Source organism: Leptosomus discolor, chromosome 8, assembly GCF_034619465.1.
Source record: "Leptosomus discolor isolate bLepDis1 chromosome 8, bLepDis1.hap2, whole genome shotgun sequence".
Lineage (NCBI taxonomy): Eukaryota > Metazoa > Chordata > Aves > Leptosomiformes > Leptosomidae > Leptosomus > Leptosomus discolor.
Window position 1 is genome coordinate 18,869,157 of NC_141398.1, and position 26,291 is coordinate 18,895,447.

General features: G+C 39.9%; 1 protein-coding gene across 1 annotated transcript in view; it reads left to right on the forward strand.

Annotated features, from left to right (window-relative positions):
- TRIO (trio Rho guanine nucleotide exchange factor) overlaps nucleotides 1-26,164 on the forward strand; it is a 247,376-nt gene extending 221,212 nt beyond the window's left edge. The window contains exons 38-57 of the mRNA XM_086468999.1: nucleotides 833-981; nucleotides 1,729-1,795; nucleotides 3,168-3,271; nucleotides 3,903-3,972; nucleotides 6,089-6,178; nucleotides 6,789-6,881; nucleotides 7,517-7,567; nucleotides 7,788-7,865; nucleotides 8,714-8,905; nucleotides 9,849-10,026; nucleotides 10,894-11,663; nucleotides 15,847-16,094; nucleotides 16,900-17,038; nucleotides 17,381-17,408; nucleotides 18,293-18,455; nucleotides 20,320-20,441; nucleotides 22,725-22,803; nucleotides 23,422-23,622; nucleotides 24,057-24,195; nucleotides 25,622-26,164. Coding sequence (XP_086325125.1) covers nucleotides 833-981; nucleotides 1,729-1,795; nucleotides 3,168-3,271; nucleotides 3,903-3,972; nucleotides 6,089-6,178; nucleotides 6,789-6,881; nucleotides 7,517-7,567; nucleotides 7,788-7,865; nucleotides 8,714-8,905; nucleotides 9,849-10,026; nucleotides 10,894-11,663; nucleotides 15,847-16,094; nucleotides 16,900-17,038; nucleotides 17,381-17,408; nucleotides 18,293-18,455; nucleotides 20,320-20,441; nucleotides 22,725-22,803; nucleotides 23,422-23,622; nucleotides 24,057-24,195; nucleotides 25,622-26,164 — 3,504 coding nt within the window. The remainder of the gene's footprint in view (nucleotides 1-832; nucleotides 982-1,728; nucleotides 1,796-3,167; nucleotides 3,272-3,902; nucleotides 3,973-6,088; nucleotides 6,179-6,788; nucleotides 6,882-7,516; nucleotides 7,568-7,787; nucleotides 7,866-8,713; nucleotides 8,906-9,848; nucleotides 10,027-10,893; nucleotides 11,664-15,846; nucleotides 16,095-16,899; nucleotides 17,039-17,380; nucleotides 17,409-18,292; nucleotides 18,456-20,319; nucleotides 20,442-22,724; nucleotides 22,804-23,421; nucleotides 23,623-24,056; nucleotides 24,196-25,621) is intronic.
- Nucleotides 26,165-26,291: the final 127 nt, after the last annotated feature.

Genomic DNA, 26,291 nt, shown 5'->3' on the forward strand with positions numbered 1-26,291 from the left:
GAACCCCACCCTGGTGAAGTAAATGTGTCTTGCCTTAAAGGCTGTATCACATGCAAGGAAAATGTGATACATAACTGTAGCTTGATCCAAGATTATGGGCTTGAATTGAAGTAGTCCAATAAATACTTCATAGAAGCTTGTTCGTATTATTTCTCCTGTGGCTTCTCCATCTTTTATACAAACAGAAGCCTGTGGAGTCCATACAAGGGAGACAGTGTATGTGGCAGAAGAAACAGGGACTCTTTCCTAGCATCTGAACTGTCATGAAGCTCCAAAGCAACATTAACAGTGTAGAAGTCATTATTTTCTTCAATAAATGGGTTGGTATTTTGGCTAGTTAATATGATAAACAGAATGTCTGGCAAAGAATGCCACTTCTGTTGTGTTTTAAAAATGTAGCACCAAAGAATCGCCTTTAACGATATTCTGTTTACTATTGCAAGTAACTTGTGTATGCCACGACTAAAGAATGATAAATATAGTTTGATCCTTGGCAATAAGCACAGGTCTGTGTAGCTTCCACCATAGAATTACTTACATCCTGAGGAGGACAGCCTGACTTTTAGCCCTTGCTGCTCAAACCAACTGAACTCCTTTCTTTTCCTGTGAGGCAAAGACTGACGTATCTTAAATGTGCTTCTGTAAGGTTAGGTTATCTGTCCTGGAAAGCCAAGTTGTCAGGTGGTTTCTTGGAAGCTTGAGACCTCCGTTGTCAAGATACATTACAATAATTAGTCTGCCATAGGTTCCCATATACAGCTGCATGTAAATGTGTCTTGTGAATAAAGGAGAAATAAATCATTGTTGCTGTCTGTCTTGAACACTTTCTCAGGCCCTGGAGGACCGTCCAAGTTCCTTGTTGGTAGATCAAGGTGATAGCAGCAGTCCGTCCTTCAACCCTTCAGATAACTCGCTTCTCTCCTCCTCATCCCCCATAGATGAGATGGAAGAAAGGAAATCCAGCTCCTTAAAAAGACGACAGTAAGACCACTCTTTCGCTTCATTTTTTACAATGTTTTGAAGAGACAAATGAAGTGTTTAAAAAATGTCCAATTTTGAACTGTCAGCAGAAGCTGTTATTCTGAAAGAGGGATGACTTGTGTTAGGTGTGAAGCGTGTAGTCACATTATGCAGAGAAGTATTTTTTTTTTCTCAAACATTAGTTGAGTTTTCAGTTTCCCGTGAATTTTAATTTTAGTTGTGCCTGTGTTTGACTTCTGTCACATGTCAGTCTCAATTATTCAGGAAGATGGTGATTTTTGAATGTTCAGAGGTCTATTAGGCTTCAAAAAACTGATCATTCCCCTTGATCTGTTCCACCACACTCTTTAATTTCTTTATGTGGTAGTAAATTGTTACCGTGGTAGAACAAAAACATGTCTGGTTTCAAAATTATTTAAAACTGTGGGTAGAAATAACAGTGCATATACTTCAGAGTCTCCAGACCAGAGACATAATAGCATTTTATTTTAAACAATAGTTAAATGTTTAATTTTAATGACAAATGTAAGGAAACATCTGACTTGATCTAAACAGAAGCAAGCCTGTCCAGTTCCAAAGTCAAAGCAGCATCTTGCTTAGAAAGAATGTGCATTAATTCTTCCGTTTCAGCTCCACTTATCAAGCATATGTGACTGCAAATGTGTAAAACGTTGTATGCCATTAATCCTCTTTAAGAGTCTGTTTCATTTTTAATTGGAATATGTGTTCATTTTCTTTCCATTGTAGCTATGTCTTACAGGAATTAGTGGAGACAGAGCGAGATTATGTACGAGATCTGGGCTACGTAGTTGAGGTATGATGTTTTTCTTGATTTTTTTCTTTATTTTAAAAAACGTGGTACTGACCAGCTGTGTAGCTTGAACCTCAGATTTTTTTTCAAAACAGAACACAGGAAGAAACTGAAAATGTGTTTGCATTCTGAGTTTTCCCTCCTGCAGGCTTTTAGCGTGTTAGAAATACTGCATCAAATCTTACTCCCTTTCTTCCTGTTGTTGTGTGCACCTTATTGGTCTTCTGAGGAGTATAGTTCGTTGTCATTTTTTAAGATCACTACCTCTGGCCTAATGGTATCTTATATTTAGCACACTAAATTTATAAAAGCATTATAGCTCAGCATATAGAGCAACTAGCCTGGATTTGAAAGACTTGCTGCTTCTCCTACTACTAGACTTCTCTTAGACTTCCTAGTTTCCCCTTCTGTAAAATGAGGTAACATCACACATCTTCCTTCAGTCTTCAGCTACCAACAAAATGCATTTGGAAGAGTAGAGAGAATTGAGCCTAACAAGGTTCAGTTCTTGCACTGTGTTTTAAAGGGAGGGAAGAAGGGAAAGGTTGGCATTGTGATAGTCTTACAGTAATTAAAGGGTGCATTAGAAGGCAATGCAACAGGTGTGTTTCTGTAACTAACAAAATAATTCCTGATCAAAATGCTAGGCGTCAAAACATAAACTGCAAACTACAACCGGAGCTGGCTAATTAGGAACAGAAGTTTAGGAAAAAAAATAGTAGGAATAGAGTTGCATAAATATTACACAATTTAAAAACACTCTCAGCTCTATGTGATAGGATTACACAGTGAGACGACTACATATACACTGAAAAAGAGAAGACAGGACTATTGGAAAATGTAAAAGGAACTTAATTGCAACCAGAATGCTTGCTAATAGAATTGATGTTCCGTTTTTTTGGTATTTGGTTTGCTCATACCGCAAGTAGTAGTCCATGCAGTGCATCCCACGTGCAGTACAGCTGCTTTCTGCCTCAGCGCACTTTGGTTTAAGGTGAGTGTGGATGACTGAAATAAGCAGCACTAAGCAAAGGAGTGCAGAAGCGAGTTCAGTGGCTCTGGCAGGTACTTGTTAGCAGCCCTACCTGGCAAAGCGTTGCAGCTGCTTCAGACAATAGAGTGAATTCATCTTTCTAGCCCTGGGCAGTGTTGCGTAGACAACCTCAAGCCAATTTGTGATATTTTGTGTCTGTGTTATGCTTTGTTATAGAGCAGGTTTTTGGTGGGTGGTTTGTTGTTTTTGGTTTTTTTTTTTTTGTCCCAAGCAAGCTGCAGTTATGGGCAATTTGGAAAGCTTCTGGGAAAAGGGAGATTAAAAGACAGGTCACTTTTTTAAGTTAAAATGTTCATGGTGAATTTTCTTGGACTGTTGCAGGGTTATATGGCACTTATGAAGGAAGATGGCGTACCTGATGACATGAAAGGCAAAGACAAGATTGTATTCGGAAATATTCACCAGATTTATGACTGGCACAGAGAGTATGTATTAACTTGAAAACCATCTGCTGAACAATTCTACCTAAAAAGTACTAGACTGACTTTAAGAACTTTTTTTTTCCTCAAACATTCAGATACAAGGTAAATACAGTTGGTCTAGTGCTTTGAGATGTACATACCATAGACTCAGCTGGCAAATGCTGGTATGAAGATCTGCTTTAAACAAGGATGCTTATATATAGCAAGTGCTTCGACTGAGAATCTGTAGTATGGATAGTTTTATATACAGAAGTTTGTACGTTACTTGTGACAGTCTTTTGAAAAATGTTTTCTCTAAGAATACTGCCTAAAGAATTTGTCAGAGGTTAGCGTGGCAATATGAGCACCTCAGGCCTTCAGACTAGGAAGGAGAAAAGTTTCAGTCAGTATATGAAATTAAAGAATTTTACTAATGAACACCAGTATTTTTTCATCTTGGCATGGTCTCAGTGTGTCCTTTTGGAAATCTGTATTAAAATATTACACTGTTAGCACTGTCATTTTGGACATTTAATATCCAAAGCTGCTGATAGGGTACACAAAGTGGACCTTACAGTAAGACCACTTTGCCTTGCAATTACCTGTTGTAATAGTGTGTGCTATCAGAAAAAAGTACTTACTGTGTTATGTTCAGCTTCTTTTTAGGAGAGTTGGAGAAGTGCCTTGAAGATCCAGAAAAGCTGGGATCCCTGTTTGTTAAGCATGTAAGTGCAAACATCTTTGTTGGCAAACCCCTATTGCTGCTGCTGACCAATGTGTTTGATTATTAAGGATTTATCTATGGAACAACACAGTTAAATGCTGGAAAACATTCTTCACTGTAAAAGTGGAGAGATAGCGTATAAGAGCTTATAAACAGACTAAGTAAATGCTTTAGTTTTTGTCCCAATATCTTCCCGTGGAGAGGAAATAGGAATGAGGGCCCAATGTCTCAACTCAGTTCCAGTTCTGTGCAAGGGAATTGTCATTTCATATCATACCTGCCTTCGAATCCCAGGTATCCATGCAGTACATAGCAGTGGAACATAGGAGACAAAAATAGGAAAGAGGCTCGTTCTTCTATGCGGTTTCAGTGCATCCTAGTTCTGTATCTTCTGTATCCTTTCCCCTTTCTAAGAGTCACAGTAGTGGTTGAGATTGTGTCCGCTTCATTTGGGGAAGGAATTGAAAATGCCAGAAATTCATTATATTTAATTTTAGTCCAACACAGTACCCTTCATAGCTTTATACAAGTCCCTGTTTTTCCACTTTTCATTTATTTATTAAAAGGAATGACTGTGATACACATGGATATTATAACAGTTCAGAAGGAAATCAGACAAACTAGTTATCTAGAAACTAGGTATCAAAGTTCAGGACACATCAGATGTGCCACTAATTAGTCATTTTGGTGTCTCTTTGTGTAGACATACAATTCAATATCTGTTTGAAATGAGGTCTCAAGGTACTTCAATTCACGCAAGACAGCAGAAGGGAAACTTGTCTGCTAAATATGATCACTTGCACAAGCGTGCAGAGACTGAAGACAGACAGGATTAAAGTAGATATAGTGGGTTTCAGATTCTCCCTGTGTTTGAACTCAGTACCAGGGTAGCAAAAGAGCAGAGAACCAAACCCTAATGGAACAGTAACACTGGAAGCCAAGCCTAATTCCTGGACTAATGATGAGGAATGAGGTGTTTCATCTCTGAGGGATTATTTAAAAAAAAGAAGAGGAAAAAAAAAGGCATGGGGAGAGGGGAGAATTCTGGCACTAGTAAAATGGGAAGCCTGGAGGAAGTAACTGTCCCTGTTTCTGGTTGCTGTTTTACTTTCTCGTGGTATATTTGTGACTGAGTTGTCTTTGAAAGGCACCCTTACCACTCCAGATGGAAAGGCAAGCTGTGATGCTGTTACAACATCCTCTAGCAAAACCCTGACTATCAGCTAGAACATGACGATTCAGTTCCTGCTCTTAATCTATGTTCTGTGTCCTTCTCAATCTCCATCTTGTTTTTTCCTTTTTTGCTTTCCATTTGTCTTCACTGTTCAGTACTCCGTAAGTCTCTGAGCAGCAAAGCCTCTAACAGCAAACCAATCCTAGCAAAATTGTAAGAAAGACTTTGGACTAGGTAATAGACACATGTGGTATGTCTGTTTCTTAACCAGCAAGGTCAGTAATCAAGAAGGAATCTTAAAGGCTGAAGTTATGCTCGCTCGCTTTTTCTTTGTTGCCTTGGTGTTAAAAGCACATGCACAAAATACAAAATCAGCATTAAAAAATACTATGGCCACCATTCACAGCCTACAAACACCGTTTCCAGACTACATCACCTACATCCCCACTCAGATTCCAGTAGGACAGCTAAGACTAAATCGAAGACTTCAGAGGTTTTTCTTCACTACTCTGCACAGCTAAACATGAGGAGGTCATTATTCTATTATATTAGAATAATAATCAGATTATTAAAATCAAATAAAAATTATGGTATTTCAGAGGCTCCATCCATTGTTCTTGCTAGAAAAAAAGAGATAACCATTTTCATACTTCATTTTACTGTGGGACTTGCTGAGCTATTATCTCTAAACACCTGTATTGTTCAGCAGCGTTTGTAACCGTGGCAATTTTTTACTTGCCTTTCTAAAATCATCATGAAATTCCCAAATAAATGTGTTTTCAGATCTGTAATTTCTGCATATGTAGCTGCTTCTTTTCTGCAAAAGGGCCTTTTAAAGTTCATACTTTTGAACAGCTGTACTTCTTAAAATAATACTCTGTTTCAATCTGGCATGTTTTTTTTCTCGATGATGATGTATCATTCTGTATCTTTGTTCTTCTAGGAGAGAAGGTTGCACATGTACATAGTTTACTGTCAAAACAAACCAAAGTCTGAGCACATTGTCTCAGAATACATTGACACGTTTTTTGAGGTAAGTTCCTGACAGAGGATATATGCAAGGTGAAGGGTGTGTACAAGTCAGAATCATTAAAACAAAACGAAAAAGGCAGCACATGTTGTTATTACTGTTTTAAATTATAATTTCTTGCCATTTCTGTTCTGATTTCTCAAGTGCCAATACAAGCTCCTAGAGATGTATTAATCTCTAGGGGAAGAAAACTAAAGCTTAGGTATAAGCTACTAATTAATCAGTAGAGTCTCATCCTTACTAGCCGTAGCCCAAGCAGTTAACAGTGCGTATCATATGAAGTGACAATTTTGGATGAGCAAAGATCACTGTTGAAAATAGACTTACATACAACCTGTGACTGAAAAATTACATTTCACTGTACAGCCTTTCCATAAAAGGATATGGAAGGTGCTTGGAGAGGAAAATACTTTGGAAACAAAGCTGATACAGATAAAGGGGAAGGACTCCAGCTTTTGCTAACTGAAGATTAGATTCTGCTCTGACTTTTGCCAATTTCTGCTCTGACAGCCATTAATAGTGATATATCCTGCTGTGTTTCTAACTCAAGAAAACAGAACAAAGTTGTTTCTAACTGAACAAACAAACAAAAAGTTTGTTTTGTAACCCTCAGGATCTAAAGCAACGCCTGGGCCACAGACTCCAGCTCACGGACTTGCTAATAAAACCTGTGCAGAGAATTATGAAATACCAGCTGTTACTAAAGGTAGAGTGATGTTGAGATGAATGGTGTAATATATGTGTTAACTGATATGTTTTCTTTTTTAAATATTGCTGATACTTTTCCACCCTCCTCCCAAACAGAACTCAGATTTGTAAGCAATGTCACATGATTATTTTCTGAGCATATTCAGATAATTATAAAAATTGAAGTAAATAGCTTGGGCAGAATTTTGCTTTTTCTTTTAACAGTTAAAGACCAAATGAACTCAAGTTAGTGGCATGGAAATGTTTAGAATTTGTACCAATGTCATATGAAGGGAAGAGGGATCTCCTAACTGTTTTCAGATCTAAATGTGATATGAGTTGTTGGGACTCATCCCAGCTTTTCCATCTACATCTGCAACCATTTTAATATCGCATGTTTACTGAAGAGCAGCCCTGTGTATCACAGAGGTCATTGCCTTAATACATGTATGAGCTAGATCAAAATAGTGAATAAATCTTAAAAAAATAAGAGGAGGAAAGCACTGTAGCAAGAAGCTTTAAGAAGACATTTTTCTGTGTGTCTTCTCCAGTCTCATTCTGACAGAGGAGAGCAAATTCAGATTTTGTAAGATTTCTCATTGCTGATTAATGAGAAAATAACTCATTTTACTGTTGTTTTTTTTCCTTTTTCAGGACTTTCTCAAATATTCTAAAAAAGCTAATCTTGACACAACGGAACTAGAGGTACTCGAGACATTTTGTCTTAGTGATTTGAATGCTCTTTACTCTGGCATTCTCTTGTTTTGACATAGTCACTTTCCTTTTCTGATCTTCTTGAGAATGTGATTATAAGTGTTTACTTTCTGCATTTCTGATCTAAAGCAACCATAGCAAATTAAACTAAATTTTATGCTGCTAACTCATTTGGAAAATAAAGCTTTGACTTTTTATTTGTCTTGAACAGAGAGCTGTAGAGGTCATGTGTATAGTACCAAAACGGTGTAATGACATGATGAATGTTGGCCGCCTGCAAGGATTTGATGTAAGTTGGCTGGGGTTTTGCTTAGGGGTTTTGTCAGGTTCTTTAGAAATTAACCATTAATGTTGTGGAGAGAAAGGAGGTATGGTGCCCCCTCACTATCTGGTTAGCTGGTGCAAAAAGCAGTGAATGAAAAATCAAGTCTTAGCCCTGCCAAGGACTTTTCCTGGGAAACTTTACCTGTTGTGTCAGTCATACTAGGTAAGTGCTTCTGCAAAATCTGGGAAGTGCTGGTGTTATTACAGTTCCCTTATTGACTAATAACAAAATAGTGAAGTAATCAGTTATCAACAGGTGAGCAGACTTTACTTCGGTAGTGTAGACAAAGGAGGAGTTGCTAAGGTCAGTAAAGTACCTGAGGCAACTGTAGCCCTTCTCCTTGCTTTGCTGAGTCTAGCAGTGACGGAAATTAGCTGTTGAAGCGGTATGCATCAGCCAGACCATAGTCACGTGTTCTGCTTGCAAAGCCCTTTCAGCTCTGTGATGCAGGTATGAACTTGAATTCTTCCCCTTTTCAGCACCCTGGAAGACATGAGAAGAATATATGAGTTACTGTGGGAGTTACTGAGAACAGAGAGATGAAAGCCTTAATGTTACAAGCCTCAAACTGCAGTATGAATTGAAAAGGGTGGGGTGGATTTTTGGGGGGTTTGTTCTGGATGATGTTTGGCTTTTGAGAAAGGGCACAAGAATGTTTTGTGTATAGGAGGATCAATGAATATATAATAGTTAGTGACATCCAGAAATTGAGAAATATACAAAGCTATTTTGGCATGAGCATCTGCTCAAAAAGGTTGATTGCGGAAATTAAGAACTGCACTAAATGTGTTTCCACTTACCTCTGTGTTTAGGGTAAAATTGTAGCCCAGGGTAAGCTCCTGCTCCAGGACACATTCTTGGTTACAGACCAGGACACGGGACTTCTGCCACGCTGCAAGGAGAGACGAGTCTTCCTGTTTGAGCAAATTGTCATTTTCAGTGAGCTGCTAGATAAAAAGAAAGGTTTCTCCATGCCCGGATTCTTGTTTAAAAACAGTATCAAGGTAACTGTTGTGTGTGAGTCTTTGTGTCCCCTGCACAAAACTCTGCTAAGGTAACAGTTTCTGATTCAGTGTGGAGTCGCTCATGACATCTAGATCTGCAATCATAATGCACAGTGAGGTGTCAGTCACTTCCTGAGAGTACTTCCTACCAGATTTGTGCTCACCCTGATGATAAATGGCAATCTTTGGTTCCCTGTACTCTGATGCTTCCCACACGAAGCATACCAAAATAGGTGTTCTTGTAACAAAGCTGGACAAGCATTCACGAAGAGTTTAGTGTTCAGCTCTGTGCTGTGTACACAGTACATTGCGAAGTCATTACAAATAAAGGTAACTCTTTACGTCTCCCTTCTTTGAGTGTCAGCTGAAATCAGTCCAAATGTGTAGGTAACATTTGTAAGTAGTGCCACCTTCTTAGACGTGTCAGCTCTTCCTCAAACAAAAAGCAGTTACCCCCACTTTAAGCTTTCTGTGAAACAAAACCTGAAAATATTAGGGCCCACCAGCCCTCCTTGTGAAGCACTTTGGGTGGACCCTGCTTCCCTTAATTCACCTCAGTGCTATGCCTGCCACCTGAGCATCCTGTTCAGCGCTGGCTGGACAGCCTCTTCCAAGGCATTGCTGTACCTGCAGCAGAAGCCTTCGGTGTGGGCCAGTGGTGGAGCTCCATAGCAGGCTCAGTATTTTAAATGATACAAAGGGAGAGTGAGGGATGGTGGAGAACATTGGGCCATGCTGACTAGCTGGAGTTTGTTCAGGCACAATTCACGTTACAGTAAAATAATCCTTAGTTTACTGTAATCCTTCATTTCCTGGTATTATCTTACTGACAGAAAGAATGGTCATCATTTGACTCCCGAGTAAGAGATTTTAGAGGTATTTTTCTCTCAAAATACATGAAGTAAATCCTCTTTTTTTTTTTTTTTTTTTTTTTGTAATCAAGGTGAGTTGCCTTTCCCTGGAGGAAAATGTGGACAGCGATCCATGTAAATTTGCACTAACATCAAGAACGGGCGATGTCACGGAGACCTTTATTTTGCATTCTGCCAGTCCAGGAGTCCGCCAGTTATGGATCCACGAAATTAACCAAATTTTGGAAAACCAGCGCAACTTTTTAAATGGTAAATTGTTTCCTCTCACTGAAAGTTCATCATTGAATGACTTCTCTTTCATCTGTTTCTTCTTTGCTTTGAAATGTTTTGCAAATTTCCTTTTTCCTGAGCTAGTACAGAACAGTTGGGGCATATGTGCCACATTTCTGCTTCAGAACACATGCTAGCATTTATTATAAGAGTGCTAGTCTGAATTTACATGGTGTTCTCTTAGTGAAATTTTCCAAATGTTTTGTAGGAGTGAATCAAGATTGGCACCATCCATTGAGGTGGAAATCTTGTGTACCCCTCTTAAGCAAATAGGAGCCTTTAAAGGCTAAACCCAAGTGGAATTCTAAGCATCCATTCAGAATATGGTTTGCTGTGTTATTTTGGTGGCCATTTTTTTCACATCTTACTGTGGCAACAACATTCAGATTCTGCAGGAGAAAAGTAGAAGACAGTAGTGTCTTCTGTGACACTAGAAGGTTCTTGCTGTATTTTTGTATCCATCAGTTGTTGCCCCAATCTTTTTTTTTTTTTTTTTTTTTTCCAAGAGTTGTAATGGATGGAACAAGCTGAGAATTTGGAGTGAGACCTGGTTTTTTTTCCAGCTTTGCTGCTGACTGACAGTGTGATCCTAGAGGAAAACGTTTCTCTCTGGTTTCAAATTTTTCATCTTTAATAGAGGTACATATTAATGTACCTTTAATGGAGGTCATGAAGGTGTGATATAAAAAGTGACTTGAGATCTACAGCATGGATAGCATTGCTAAGGGAATTTACATTATTTGAACAGCACTCCCCTTTTGTCAGTAAACATGCCTGTTTTAAACTGTTCCTGTTCCCTTTCCTGCCCTCCTTTCCCTGATCACCCCCCTCCCACCCCTGTTGCAGCCTTGACGTCCCCAATTGAGTACCAGAGGAACCACAGCAGTGGTGGAGGCGGCAGCGGGAGCAGCAGCGGTAACAGCAGCGGCCCCAGCAGCTGTAGTGGCATTCCCAGCTCCAGCCGTAGCCGGCCATCCCGGATCCCCCAGCCTGTCAGACACCATTCCCCAGTCCTGGTCTCCTCTGCAGCCTCGGCCCAAGCAGAGGCAGACAAGATGTCAGGTATGTCCATTCACAATCTCTCCCTGCCACACTACAACACCTCCCTAGAAACTGGCCTGAGCCAGCCAGACAGGCACCCTCCCAATGCAGAACTGGACGGTCCTCAGAGAGAAGCTGAGCAGATTCCCAAGATGAAAGTTATTGAAAGTCCCAGGAAGACAGCGGGAAACATTTCTGGCTCAGCTGATGGAGCCCAGAAAGACTCACGTGGAAGTTCAGAGGACAGTCGATCAAGAAACAGCATAGGATCACTGACGCTTGGGAAGCCAAGGCCAGGAGCCATCTCACCAATGAACTCTCCTCTCTCCACGACTTTCCCTTCTCCTTTTGGCAAAGAAACCTTTCCACCCAGCAGCCCCCTGCAGAAGGGCTCCTTTTGGAGCTCCATCCCAGCATCCCCTGCTAGCCGCCCTGGCTCCTTCACTTTCCCTGGGGACAATGACTCCCTCCAGCGGCAGGTCCACCGCCACTCTTCACACAGCAAGGACACAGACCGCATGAGCACATGCTCCTCGACCAGCGAGCAGTCAGTTCACTCCACCCAGAGTAATGGGGTAAGAGCGGAGCACCTCTGTCCTGCGAGCTCTTCTAAAACCTTCCCATGCTCCCTTTCTGTGCGTTACCATCACTCTCCGTACTAACTTCTGGCTCTCCGGTGCTGTACTGCTCTGAAATAATCAACTGTTCGAATATCTTCTGCACATTGAAAACCCAAATTGTCTGCCTGTCTGTGTATGTATGCATACAAACACAGATATGTATACAGACACAAAAGCAACTGCTAACATTAGATGCAACTTCTGCCTCTGCTGAAAACATAGATCACTAGGCTGATACTTACTAACTTGCTGTCCTTGCTTTGTCTCTAATTTGAAGGCACATAATTAACATTCTCAAGCGTGGCAGCCAGAGCACCTTGGGGTATGCATTGCACCCAGCACTTCAGTCTGACTTCGAGATTTTGGCAGATTGCCTTGGGGCTTTTTTCCCTTTCAGCACAAATCCGCCACCATTGTCCTGTTGAGTTTTAACTTCGTGGAGACATCTACAGTATATTCCCTGGGCTGTTTGATTTTTATTTTTTATTAGTGTATTCCCCCCCCCCCCCCCCCCCCTCCTTTCAGCCTTAGTTCATGTACAACATTCTCTTTTTAAATACTGTGTCTGATCAAGGAAGCTTCCTGCAATCCAGTCAAAATAGGCCAACAAAACCTCGCTAAAATAATCCTTCTTCTACAACCAAAACAAATAGCGGCTCCTCTTGTCTTTTTCTGCCTTGTAAGAAGAACTGGATTAGGGCATCTGGAGATTCAACTTTTTAGTATGCACTTGATGCGTTTGTTCAGAAAGCTGGGGTATCGACAGAATCCACATTCTCTGTAATAACGTCCGCCAGGAAATGCAACACAGCAATCACAGGGGCATGTGCAAATATAAAGCAAAAATTTCAAGGCACTTGCCATGGATGTGGTAGGCAGGCTATGGTGCCTTTCTTTTTAAACTCACATTTGATTTTTCTCTCACTAAGTGTTGTGTTCATGAATGTTTGTTTTTCCACTCTCTCATGAATAGTATGCAATACCAATTTTGCAAATCACCTAACTTGCCAGACCTTTTTAAAATGCATGCATTTCTTTATAGAGCTGTTTAACACACAGAGCTTTCTTGACTTCTTAGTTCTTACACTTACTTTTATAATAGCTTCAGAAGAAAAAATTACGCTTTGCATGTATTGTATTTTTATCCCAGTCTTCCTTCAGCTTTTCGTTTGGTTTAGCTCTGTCTTGTGTTTATCTTCACTCTAGCAAAATGTGATGATAATATAATATCTGGGATAATTTCTTGCAATTACTGCACAGTATGTGAATCAAGATAGTGGTACTTTTTATTTGCAGAGAAGACTTGCATAGTATTAACTGATGTCATTCCATTAAAGAGAGGGAGGGAGAGACGGGATGACACTGAGTTTTCAAAACATTTCAATTTTGATACTACCTCAGCAGAGACACCAGTGTTTTACTGTAAAATGTAGTAATCTGAATACATGCCTTCTGCTTCACAACTCTGTTTCTTTTAATTTGGTAATTGAGAAAGGTCATAATTCTTCATTTATAACCTCATTTCTAGACCCTACTTTAGCAGGATTTCGTACCACATTCAACAGGCTAGAGAAAATGGGTTGTGAGGGTTTATTTTGATGTAACCATTTGTGTGTGTATATTTACATGTGCATATAGTTAAGGTTGGTTACTTACGGAAAAAATACTTCTAACAAGAAGAAAAAGGAATTGGTTTTGCTAGTATCTGGAGGAATTTTTTTGTATTTTGATTGTAAATCCTCCTCTAATCCCATAATTGAGGTCAGTGATGACCAGCAGAACTTGCATTAGAAAAACATTAACTGTGCAAGAATAATTACTTCCTTGCAAGGCAAAAGGAAAGGCTATCTTTCTGTAGTGAGAATAAATTCTGTTATAAACACATAACATAAGAATGTTTGTCATTTCATAGTTACCAGACAGTTGGTTTTTTAACAGATTTATTTGTCCTTATTGAAAATAAGAAATATTCAGAGTTTATGATCCTTCAAGACTTTAATATTTAAAAGAACTGTTGTGTTACAGGAAGGTCAGTCCTGCAGTTATACAAATTCTGCTGCATGCTAAGAAACTGTATGTTCAGGAATAGTATGTGGGGCAAGGTTTGGGGCTTAGGTTGGTTTTCCAACTTCAGCCTTCCCTTCATCTCCCCCTGTAAGTCTAACAGAAGGAGTTAACAAAAGCAGCTTTCTCTGAATAGAGTTTTTTTTTCATCTAGCTAAAAGAATCTAGCAAGTTGTAATCTTAATTTAAACAATGACTGAAAGTGAGACTGATTTTTTGGTTCTACTATTCCTGGTTTGCCTGAATCATGGAAAGGGCTTGCTAATACGAAAGACCATGCAGACAGTCCTGTAAGCCAGAAAAAATGAGTTTTCTCACTGGAAATACTGCATCTGCAATTAACTTAAATATCCTATAGTAGAGGTGCAGTCCAGGATGAGATCTTTCTCTCTGTGGTAGCATTTGCTTCTTCACCCAGCAAACAGGGGGAAAAGACAGAGTGGACTTGAGCCACCCAGTTGAACAAAACAGCCCAGCTAGAATAAAATGTACAGGCTCACTGGAAACCCCAGCATCAATGTGCTGAACATGCTATGAATGAGTAATATGAGACTGTTCCTTTCCAAATGTCTTGGTTTCTCAGCCAGAGCGCTCATGGGGAAGCACAGGCACTGAAAGATGGAGTGACTTGTTCAAGGCCATTAGCAAATTGGAAGAGAAGGTGATTTTCAGGGCTCCCAGTGTACCATGCTGTCCACTGATCCCTGCTGCATCCCCTCAACACTGAGGGCAGAAATATTTGACAGGTTTGAGGAAAAAGTTGACACTGTTTTAATCCTGTGTGCCAAGCTTTACGCTCACTGCTAGCACAGACGTGGTGCTAATGTGTGGTTATGCTATGTAAGTGATAGTAGTCTCTAGCTACAGCTGGGTGCCGATTTCTTTCTTCAACTCAGCTACTACTGAGCAACAGCAAGGCCTCGCTGGTAGTGACCTGAAAGAGTTTGAAGTAAGAACAGAGACAAAAGACAGGCACACACATGCACGCCTCGTGCCACATCATTAATAGGCCATCCGCTTTGGTTTTAACTTGTTTCAAGAAGGAAATTACTTATTTCAGGGAATAGGTTGCGTAGTCTGATAATAGATTTCACACTTCCCATTTATTAAACCTCATAGGAGAAATGCATGCAAATGGACAAAGTGAGTCTTACTTTTAAAAAATAATAATTCCCAGTGGATTCATGGCCAGGAGAAGGCTTTTTGTTCTGAGAAGCAATATGACTTCTAATGTACACCTGATCAGCCATAATTAGCTTTCTGAAAGTGCTTGGTGGGGAAACGAACAACATGCATGAATAGTAGTTGAAAGTGTATGATAAACAGCTAACAACACTCAGCTATCATAGTCAGTAATCAGTTAGAAGTGAGATTTCCAGCTTTGTTCTGATAGTTCAGTGGGCCTATTTTGCCCAAGGAATTAATAATTTCTTACTTTAGTAATTTACCTCATCCTGTGTGTGTTAAAGGAATAAACCTTATCATACAGATTTAACCAGGGACAAGCCTTGTGGTTTTGAGACACACTCTCAGAAGCGTATTTTGGTTTTTTGTAGCTTGTCATGTTTTGTATGCGGAAGGCTGGTGTCTTGAGATCTGACAAACAGTGCTAGGAAAGACTGTATGTATTTTTCTTTATTGGAATTTCCAGTGTTTATGAGGTAATGATTATGATTTTGAAACTGCACCTGTGAGACCATGAAAAACTGTCCTATGTACTGTGCTGTAGTTTTGTTGCCTGATAGAGATGCAAGGTTCAGTGTCTGAGCTTGAAAGGAAGACCAGTGGAGATCTATGTATAAACTGACTCCTAGTTAAAGGAAGTAATCTTGAGTAAAAGTAACGGGAATAAATTTCTGCAGCAGCTGTACATGAAGTTATTCAAAGATTTTGCATGAGATAAATAGACACAGGCAGCTGTAAAAGAGAAATTGTAGCCCTTTTCTTTGACTGCAGCTTAAGCTATGTGGATTATGCAGGTAATGTAGCAGGCCAATAACAGCCTGTCTTCTTCATGAACTTTAAACTTTCTTTTTTTTTCCTCCCTCTTTCTGCTTTCAATTGACACTTGCAGAGTGAAAGTAGCAGCAGTAGCAATATCTCCACCATGCTGGTGACACACGATTACACGGCAGTGAAGGAGGATGAGATAAATGTCTACCAAGGAGAGGTCGTGCAGATTCTAGCCAGCAACCAACAGAACATGTTTTTGGTGTTCAGAGCCGCCACTGATCAGTGCCCCGCAGCCGAGGGCTGGATTCCCGGCTATGTCTTGGGGCATACCAGTGCAGTCATCATTGACAACCCTGATGGAACCATCAAGTGAGTGCCTGGGTGTATGTAGAAGGGGAGGAGGAAGAAAAACATCAAATGTAGACAAGGCTTTGAACCTTTTAATCCAAAAGTTGATATGATCTTTGAGAAATAGATTCTGTGATCAAGCAGAATGAATACTTGAGAGGTCCCTTAGCAAACTTCAAAATACAAGCTGGTAAGAGAGAGCTCAGAAGCACATACTCATTATTAAAAAGCTGTAGTAATGCAATCTTCTGGGAAAAGATGATGATACAATACCTGATCTAAGAGCAGCAATAGTTACTTGTTTAATGAGCTATCAGGCTAGACACGTTTGTTTAGGAAAACAGTCAGGGACTGTTTGTTCCAAGTGAAACAAGCTTTCAGAGTTCCTAGATCTCTACTTTGAGCCACAAACCTATTGGAAAGTACTGGTTGTGCTAAGAAGATGTCTCTCAGATCTGCAATGGGAGAAATTATATCAAAGCTGTTAGCACTAAAGCTTTATGTGAAGCTTCTATAGCCTATATTTGACACAGATTTCATATCGATCATTGCTCAGTTTGATTGACAGTTTGTATTTTCATATAGAAAGTTTACCATTCAAGCAATGATTTCAAGAAATAATGAACTACAGACTAATCTTACTACCTTGCTTACAGGTTTAACCAAGGTAGCATCTCTTATGGCATAGTTAATGTATTTCATACTTTAATACAATGAAATAACATTTCAACATACTTTTCCAGTGAATACCAACTGAAACTAAAGGGTATTAACATATAACTTGGAGTTGAAAAAAAATTAATTAAAGTTAATGTCCTGTATTCAGGAAGTCAACATCTTGGCACACAGCACTCCGTTTAAGGAAGAAATCTGAGAAAAAAGATAAAGACGGCAAAAGGGAAGGCAAGCTAGAAAATGGTTACCGCAAATCTCGAGAAGGACTTGCCAACAAGGTTTCTGTAAAGGTAGGTGTTACAAAGATGTAGTCGTTTCCGAAAGAAGTTGTGTTGGGATTTCTTTAAAAGTAGCTTCTGTCAGAATTTCTCACATGAAGGAATTGGAGGCAACAGTGGTTTTAATGGACAGTGCCAAATCGGAAAACAGGAAGATACAATCTTTGAGTGTGCAAGTATGATATAGCATAAGGATATACTGCAGAAAGAGTAGAGTGGTGAAGAAATTCTCATGTTCAGGAGTTTCTTGGATCTTTGTGGGTACAGATGACTAACCCATCACTGTGCTTTGTCTTCTACCATTCTTTATTATAAAGTTAACAGGACACTAATTCTGTAATTTCTCCTTTCCAGCTTCTCAACCCCAATTACATTTATGATGGTAAGTTGCTTTAATTTTTAAAAGTTGCAGTAAATATAATTTGATTAAAACATTATTTACTTTGTTTAAATTTGCCTGGCATTAATTGTGTCAGGAACTGAGTATTTTCTATCAAAATATACTTAGGCTCTTTTTGGATAAGGGAGACAGTTAATGAAACAAGTCATATTTATTTTTTAAGATGCATGGAATACATTTTTGTTCACAAGTCCAAAACAACATAAAACACAAGGACCACGTGACATGTTCTGTAAGGAGACTGTATGGAAGTTGGGCCTTGCTGAATTTGCAAAATTACAAGGCCAGGATTTGGAGCTGCTTCGTTTTTAACCTTGCACCCTAGGGAACATTCAGGGCCTCTGCAGCGCAGAGGCTGATCAGCACAAAGACAGCGGTGCTCTCAGGTCAGAGCCAATCTGGGGTTTCATCTTAATGCGTAGAACCAAACTTGTTGAGTTTCACCTGTGAAAAAGGGAAACCACCACAGTGCCTCAGGGGACGAGTGAGGTGTTTTGTGTTCCCTTTCACAGACTTCACTGGGCATAAAGATAAGATAGCTGAGCACGTCCTTAAATACTTTCCACTGCAGGGTCTCCCCAGCTTGCCATAAACAGGGTGTTGGGTTCACCATGGTAGGCCTCAGGGTTATCCTTGGCTTAGCAGTAGTGTTGTGTCCACGTTCATGTGGACAAAAATTCACTAGCTCTGCAGAGCCTCAGCAAGTGGCCTAACCACGGGTGTGCTCCAAGGATAGACAGGTAGACGCACCTTGGAAATTTAAAGTGCCATACTAATTTGTCTAATAGAAAAGAGAGTGTGCAAGGAATAGAAAAGCAAGTTTATTAACTTCATTTGACCTAGTGCCATTAATTTTCTTTTTCCAGTTCCCCCAGAGTTTATAATACCATTGAGTGAGGTAACATGTGAGACAGGAGAGACCATCGTGCTTAGGTGTAAAGTCTGTGGTCGCCCCAAGGCTTCAGTTACTTGGAAGGGTCCTGATCATAACACACTGAGCAATGACGGTCATCACAGCATTTCGTACAGGTACAGTAATTTGCATGATGTTCAACAGGAACTGCTGTTACATTTTTCTATTTGCACCCTTGGTGCAGGATAGCTAGTGGGTTTGAGACAGAAAGATAGGGTTGCCCTCATACACAAATATTTCACAGCTGAGATTTTCTGGAAATGTTGTGTAACATGTAGCAGTGTCGCTGTCTTCATTGTTGAAGCACAGAAATTAACACTTTTGTCTGGTTTTAGCTTTTCTATGATAGAACCTAACAGCCTAGCTGGTAGCGCAAAATATCTGGTTTCTTATAAGAGAAAAATGCTGCATTTTGGAATGTGACACCGCATGTTGGCAAAGGTTTTTTTTTTTTCTGGAAAAGCATTCTTTTATGGACGGAAAATGTTGTTTAATTAGTAATTTCAGTGTGAAGAAATGTCTTATTTATGGATTAAGCTCTCAATTCAGAATGAAGGGGCTTTTTGTGAAAACTTTCTCATTAATAGGTAGAAGAATATGTCATCATCTCAGAGGTTGCGTGGTATAGCCCAACTTACGCGCAAACTTGGTGGTGTGTTATACTGTTCTTTTTTACCTCCTGCTGCTGCCGCTTTTTCCTTTTCACTGGGAATGATTTTTTTTTTTTTATGGCGAGACAGATACATTGTGGCAGCATTGCTACTGCATCCAGGACTGTTGTGAGATAAGTCAAGAATTAGATTCACGAGGTTTAATTCGCTGTGGTTCATTACTTTTACAGAATTATATCCAGTAAATTACGTTGGCTGTGGCTGACAGATTTTTAGAAGCAACAATCATGAAATCATGAAATGTTCTTTGAGTTGGGGAAGGGGGTCATCCTCCTATGTTCTTAGAATTTACATTCTTCTTTTTTTCCCTGAAATTAAGTCATGTGGTAAAGACCATGGCATATAGGTTTTAGTTCAGTTAGTCAAATGACTTGCAGTTACTGGGATGAATCCAAAGGAAAATAATGAGAATGATAGAAAATCTTGAAAAGACACCTTATTGTGAAAGAATTAGGGTTGGTTTGTGTTAAGGTGTTAGGGTTGTTTTGAGACTAGAGGTGAAAAGTGTAGGGAGGACTTGCCAAGTATTCACATTTGAAAGAGAATTTTGCAAATAAAATTATTTGCTGTTCATGTCCATGGCAGATGGTCAAAAAAGTACTAGAAATTAATTAGACAGAGGAAGATTTAAGTAGACATTTAAAGACAAACCATCAAACAAAGGATGGTTGAGCAGTGAGAAAGATTAAGGAAGAGTCTGCAGAATCTTTCTCCTGTGGTCTTACACAGCTTATTGCTCTCTCTGCCATGGAGCAGAGGGGAAAATTAGGTCCGTTGTAGTTTCCTTCCATCCTCATTTTCACAGATCCTGAGGTCTCCAAAGCTGTGGTGAGGTGTCCCTTTTCTACTGAAGGGGGAGCCCTCTCTTAGAAGTGGTGAGTGCTCTGAAAGTAGAAATGTTCAGCTTATATACGCTGGGAGTCAGGGATGGAGACTAACCTTTCTGAAAGGGCAATGATGGTTGTCTCCATGCAGCTTCTCATAATTTGAAGGAAGTAGAGGAAGCGGGAACAAACAGGGGAAGGCATTTGATTTTTCAAACACAATGAAGCCTGGGACATGCTGAGACAGGGTGAGTGAGGATGTTTTCCTACTAGTCTGTAGGACACTCGACGATACTTGATGGGCACAAAGTGCTCAAATTCTGGTAGATGCTTCTGAAATGGCAGGGACAGGGTTAGTAATGTTTGTCCAGAGAGAGAGAGAGAGGAGAATAAGAGGTATTAATAGTATCAATCTAACTTCGATTTCCATAGCTTAAGGTCTTTAAAATGAATATAAAGTTAACGGATGCCATTGTGTTTCCCAGTGACTTAGGAGAGGCTTCACTGAAAATCATTGGCGTCACTGCAGAAGACGATGGTATCTACACATGTGTAGCTGCAAACGATATGGGTTCAGTTTCATCTTCCGCCAGTCTACGAGTTTTAGGTAGGCCTGTCTCTTTGCCTTTTTTATCTAGTTACATTCAAAGTGTCTTGTCCCCACTACAGGAAAAAGAAAACCCTGTCTCTTGGGCATCCCTCTGTTAAAGGAGTATTATAACTAACCTTTTCGCCTGTGATGTATTACTTGTTGCAGCAAGAATAGATGCACGTTCATGATGTAACTAGAGGTTCATACAGACAAAATGCCTACACAGTACTGGCAACATGTGTTTACCTTGTCTGTCAACACCAGTTCAAACATACTATGATAAAATCATATTTTATCATCTGCATTTTTAGTTTAGTCTCAATGAATGTTACGATGTTAACATGTATAATTTGTCATTTCTTGCCTTTGCATCATGGATCTACACTTAAATTATATTATTTCAGTACCTGAAGTGAGGCAACCTGAATGTTTGTGAGAGAATGAAAAGGAGACCTGCAAAGATGAAAAATGCCTCTGTTTTGGAGGCAGACAGCAAAGGAAAAAAGTTTTTTACTTGATGTGTTTGATGGCATAGTGATAAGTTTCAGTGTTTCTGCATTCAGTTATTCTTAAGTGTTCAGGATCCTCCCTTTTTTAGGAAGAGGGAAAACACAAGGAGACAGCAGGATAACAGGCTTTCTTACGTCAAATTTATAGCAATTGATGCTATCTGGGTCCTTTAATCTATTGAGGGACTTATATATTTATCCATTGGTGAGAACTGATGAATAGATTTTAGGTGGAATGGCTCCGTCTCAAATTGACTCATATCAAAGAAAAGATATCAACTGCTTGCACAGTTGGACCTCTCCAAAATATGTTCTTCGTTTTTTCAAAAATATTTGCCATTTTTTTGGAATATTGAAAACAGACTGCAAAGATGTGCCCTTTCCAAAACCTCATCTGAAATTTTTTGGGGTTTATAATCAGTGCTGCCACTTCGAGTTCTGCCTGTTGGCAGCCAAAGTAAGTGCGTTACTGCCGGCATATTGAGGTGGTGGTTACTCCCGGCACTTCCTGCTTGCTGACCCAAGACAGCCAGTAGTTAGGCCCTAGGATGGGTGTGTTGCACTATGAGAGGCAAAAAGTAAAATTTTGGTCTTAACACTAATGTTCCCTGAAAAATAGAGCTGCTTCTTTCAGGTAGTTGCTATACTGTCTTATCACGGTGGCAGGTGTATTGTTGATAAGCAGACATAACGTAAGATAGCAATTCTTTTTGTGGTTTCCTTCAACTTGCCAAGGTTACTTATTCCTGTACAGATAGATCCCACTGCACCTGAATTAGTTCCACTGTAGAATTTGTTCTGCTGCATTGAGCAGGCTGCTTTGGTGGGTAATCCAGTTTGTCTCGCTGCCACCCCCTGCCATATGGGGATTAACAGGACGGGGCAATTCCACTGATAGTATCTCAGCCAAGGAAACTTTCTAGTCAGGGGAGTAAAAAGCTCTTGATGGTCAAGAATCAGTGTGAAACTGTGCACTTTAAGGAACTAGTGTAGTGAATGTCCTTCCTATACCAGTACAGAAGCCCAAAACTGTGATTTGGCCAGAATCAGTCACAGAAGTCTACTAGACTAAACCTCTGTCTTTCAGCCACCGTCCTTGGTCTTACTGACCTTGTCCAGAAGCAAGTGTTGACTTTTCAATCAAAGCTGAACCAGAATTTGTATGTCTTTGTTATTCTAGAACTAGACCCCAAAAGACTGGCAGCAGTATTTTCATAGCCCTTCTACCCAACTCTACCAATACTTTCACAAAGAAGTTTTGGCCCCAGTTTTTCTGGGGCCATCCTACCCTTCATTTCCCCAGTCCATAAGAGCAAAATGAAAACTCTAAGGCTATAGCACAAAGTAAGGTTTCAATGTCAAACTATGAAATCTTTGGGCTTGAAGGACTTGCCATTTGATTATAGTCAATTTTTGTGCGATATCTATGATCTTGTGCAAAGACTAAAGAGAAAATTCTTTGCCTTCTGTTGCTGTAGTAGTCTTTATAAACCATCAGTGAAGTACTTGATTACAGAAATAATTTTCTTTCTGAGCTGCAAGATGATGGATAATATGAGTCCATGAGTTGCTTTTCAATACGGACGCACTCGACTTCAAAGGAAGGATGATGGGCGCCAGTCTGAGGAAACCTTCCTGAAATCTGTTCCCAAACTGAATATGAAGTCCAAATATTTCTCCTTCTGCAAACATGTAAAACGATACATTGTTTATAATGACAACAATTTATTTCTGAGGAGGATCCGAGTATATTAGATTTTGGGCATACTCTTCTTCTCTTTTTCTGTAGGTCCTGGAAGTGATGGGATCATGGTAATCTGGAAAGACAACTTTGATTCCCTCTACAGTGAAGTGGCTGAGCTTGGCAGGTGCGTTTTATTTGCTGAACTCCAAAGCTGACTATATCAAAATATTAACTTCTTTTTCAAAAGATTACATTCTCTTTGAAAAATACTTATCATGTGAACCTAAAAGGCCAGAATTACATTGGATTAAGTAGAAATGAGAAAGCAAAAATTTTACCAGCACTAGATGGCACTGCATAAGCAGAACGTATTTAGGCTGAAGGAGTATGATAGATCATAGGGGATTTTTTTTTTTTTAAGCATGCCTTACAGTGACTGATGCTGCTTCTGTAGTGAAAGCTTTTTATTTAGGGTATGAACATTACAGACAGAAGACATCTGCAAATGGGCAAAAATAAGTCACGTAGAATAGACATTTGTCCAACTTAACAATGGCCTTTGCAAGCTGATACTTCTCTGGCTTGAGCTGTCTGCAAATGCGATAAAACAGATCTCTATCAGGAGATAATTATTTATACAGGCACGTTTTGTGGAAGATGCATGCACTGAAAACTCAACTGCTCTGTAAGGGTAGTTTATTAGAGATCTCAAATTAGATCTCTCTCAGGATGTCTTTCAAGGTAAAAATATGTCCTTAGTGCATCTCTCTGTTAATTCTTTCCTTTCAATATTGTATTCCAGGGGCAGATTTTCTGTCGTTAAGAAGTGTGACCAGAAGGGAACCAAGCGAGCAGTAGCCACTAAGTTTGTGAATAAGAAATTGATGAAGCGAGACCAGGTTACCCATGAACTTGGAGTCATGCAGAATCTCCAGCATCCCCAGCTCATTGGCCTTCTCGATACCTTTGAGACCTCCACCAGCTACATACTAGTGTTAGAAATGTGTGTGGACTCTAACGTATTATCTGTAAAATGCAATCCCTACAGCTGACATTTTGGGGCATTTGTAGTGGTTTACAAATAAGGAACTTTTAAGATTTCATACAAGTTTGAAAACACCTAAGTAAAATACTGCAGTTGTCTAATGCTGTTACTAAAATGTTGAATTTAATATTCAGAAGGAAACAAGTTGTGATATTAACCTGATATGTGGATGATTATGTTAGTCTGAAGGTCTAGGAATTACTTTATATCAGGTGGTTGCACAAGTGAATTAGGAATGTTGTGATCTGGTAGCTTGATATCAAATCTCTTTATACCTCTGTCTTGTAGGTGCTGCAGGCTACAGTTATTCCTGTAGTCTGTGGCCTGTTACGTTTTTGTTTCAGTTCTGATATATGGATTAATCCAAAATATAACCCTTGTAATTCCAATAGGGCTGACCAGGGTCGCCTTCTAGACTATGTCGTGCGATGGGGAAACCTCACAGAAGGGAAGATCAGACTCTACCTGGGAGAGATTCTGGAAGCTGTGCAGTATCTTCACAACTGCAGAATAGCACATTTGGACCTAAAGGTGAGGAGTGAATGGGATTCCTGGCAGTGTGCACCATTTCAGGCGTAGAAACCTCTCTCTCCTAGGAAAATTGCAGCTGGGAACATAGAACTGTGAATTACTTCAAGACTATGAACAGTATGGGTCAGGGCTCCATCGCCAAGTGCTTTAGATCAGTCGTAGCCAGCAAAGCTTTGAATTCCCTGTGCTTTCTCCTTAAAGCTTGCTGGCCCTGCGTGGTCCTTTGTGCTAATTGCTGATAGCAGCAGTTTTGTTTTTGGTTTTTGTTTTGTTTTGTTTTTTTTTACTTTCTGAGCAACTTGCAACAGAAATCTTATTTCTTTCTCAAGAAGCATAGCGTTTGTTGTGAAAACGACTGCTTTTCTACTGTTCCTGCAAATCTGTTTCTCATCTTTGCACTTTGAGGGCTGTGATGTGGATGGTACCTCTCTGGGCCTCTGTTCTAACCTTCAAATTTTACTTGAGCCACAAGGATTTGATGCATTCTAGTAGGAAAAGCTATGTAAGAAGGTCTTAAAGTTAATATTAATTAAAAACTTAGTCTTTTGTTACACTTTTTTTTTTTCCATCTGTATTTGAATAATAAGGGATTTCAGCATTGACAAGTCACCTTTGTAGGCAGGGTCTCTTTAGCCAGAAGGGCTTATGGTGAGAAAAAGCAAAAAGAGCCTGCATCTTCCCTCCACGTACTTCTGGCTTCCAAGCAGAACCAGTCCGGTCTGCGTTATCATGGAGACTCAAAATTTAATTTTTTTCTAGTGCTATATGGAGTTCACCAGTACTTTTTCCAGTCTCAGGGTACATACAGATGAACTAATTAAAAACTAGTTGTAGGCAAGTCACTTTTATTTTGCTAAGATCACAGCTATAGCAGCAGTACCTTCAGAACTAAAACCATAAAAATAATTCCACTTTCAGCTCACCAGTAGCAGGGAAGTTCTCTTGAAGTCCTCTGCTGCCATAGTCTTGTAACAGTGCTTAACTTGCATCTGTACAGCCACATTACATTAAAGTAAAGCTGAGTGTTATATCTCTGTCATAAAAGAGTAGTTGCTTTATTCAGCCTCTGTTTGTAATTGCTGTTCTTTAAGCTTAAGTTCCCAAACACAGGTTCCTGTGAAACTTTGCAGAGCTGCTGTTGTGAACATCTGCAGTATTATTTGGCAAAAATTATAGTGCCAGCGGCTAAAACGCATTCATTGCATGCTGTAGTTGGCAAGAAACTGCCTGCCGGTTGGTGTGGGGGAGGCCTCTTCAGGACTGCCTAGGAGCTTTGCAGAGCTGACCTTCAGCAGTAATCCTTGCAGCTGTTCCTTACGTTCGTGAGCTGACAGCACTGGCTGGGAAACAGTCAGGTTGGAGCATTAAATGTGTGTTGGACTGACTTGAGAAAAGAGATTTTAACTTTTGCTTTTATGTTTTCTAGCCTGAAAATATTTTGGTGGACCAGAGTTCCACTAAGCCAACAATAAAACTGGCTGACTTTGGAGACGCAGTCCAGCTCAATACTACGTACTATATCCACCAGTTACTTGGAAACCCAGAGTTTGCAGCTCCTGAAATAATTCTTGGAAATCCTGTTTCCCTCACTTCAGATGTTTGGAGCATTGGAGTGCTCACATATGTCCTTCTTAGTGGCGTCTCTCCTTTCCTGGATGAAAGTGTAGAGGAAACTTGCCTGAATATTTGCCGCTTAGACTTTAGTTTCCCAGATGACTACTTCAAAGGAGTTAGCCAGAAGGCCAAAGATTTTGTATGCTTCCTACTTCAGGATGACCCAGCTAAGCGTCCCTCGGCTGCACTGGCCCTCCAGGAGCAATGGCTGCAGCTGGGGAACAGCAAAAGTGCTGACAGCATTGACATATCCAGACTGACTTCGTTCATTGAGCGGCGAAAACACCAGAATGATGTTCGACCCATCCGTAGCATTAAAAACTTCTTACAGAGCAGGCTCTTGCCAAGAGTTTGACCTTGCTTGAAGTTCTTTCTCATTCTCTTTCACCTGCCAATCAGACTGGAGATGGACTCCTCCTGCCAATCAATCAGACTGGAGATGGACTCCTCCTGCCAATCAATCAGACTGGAGATAGACTCCT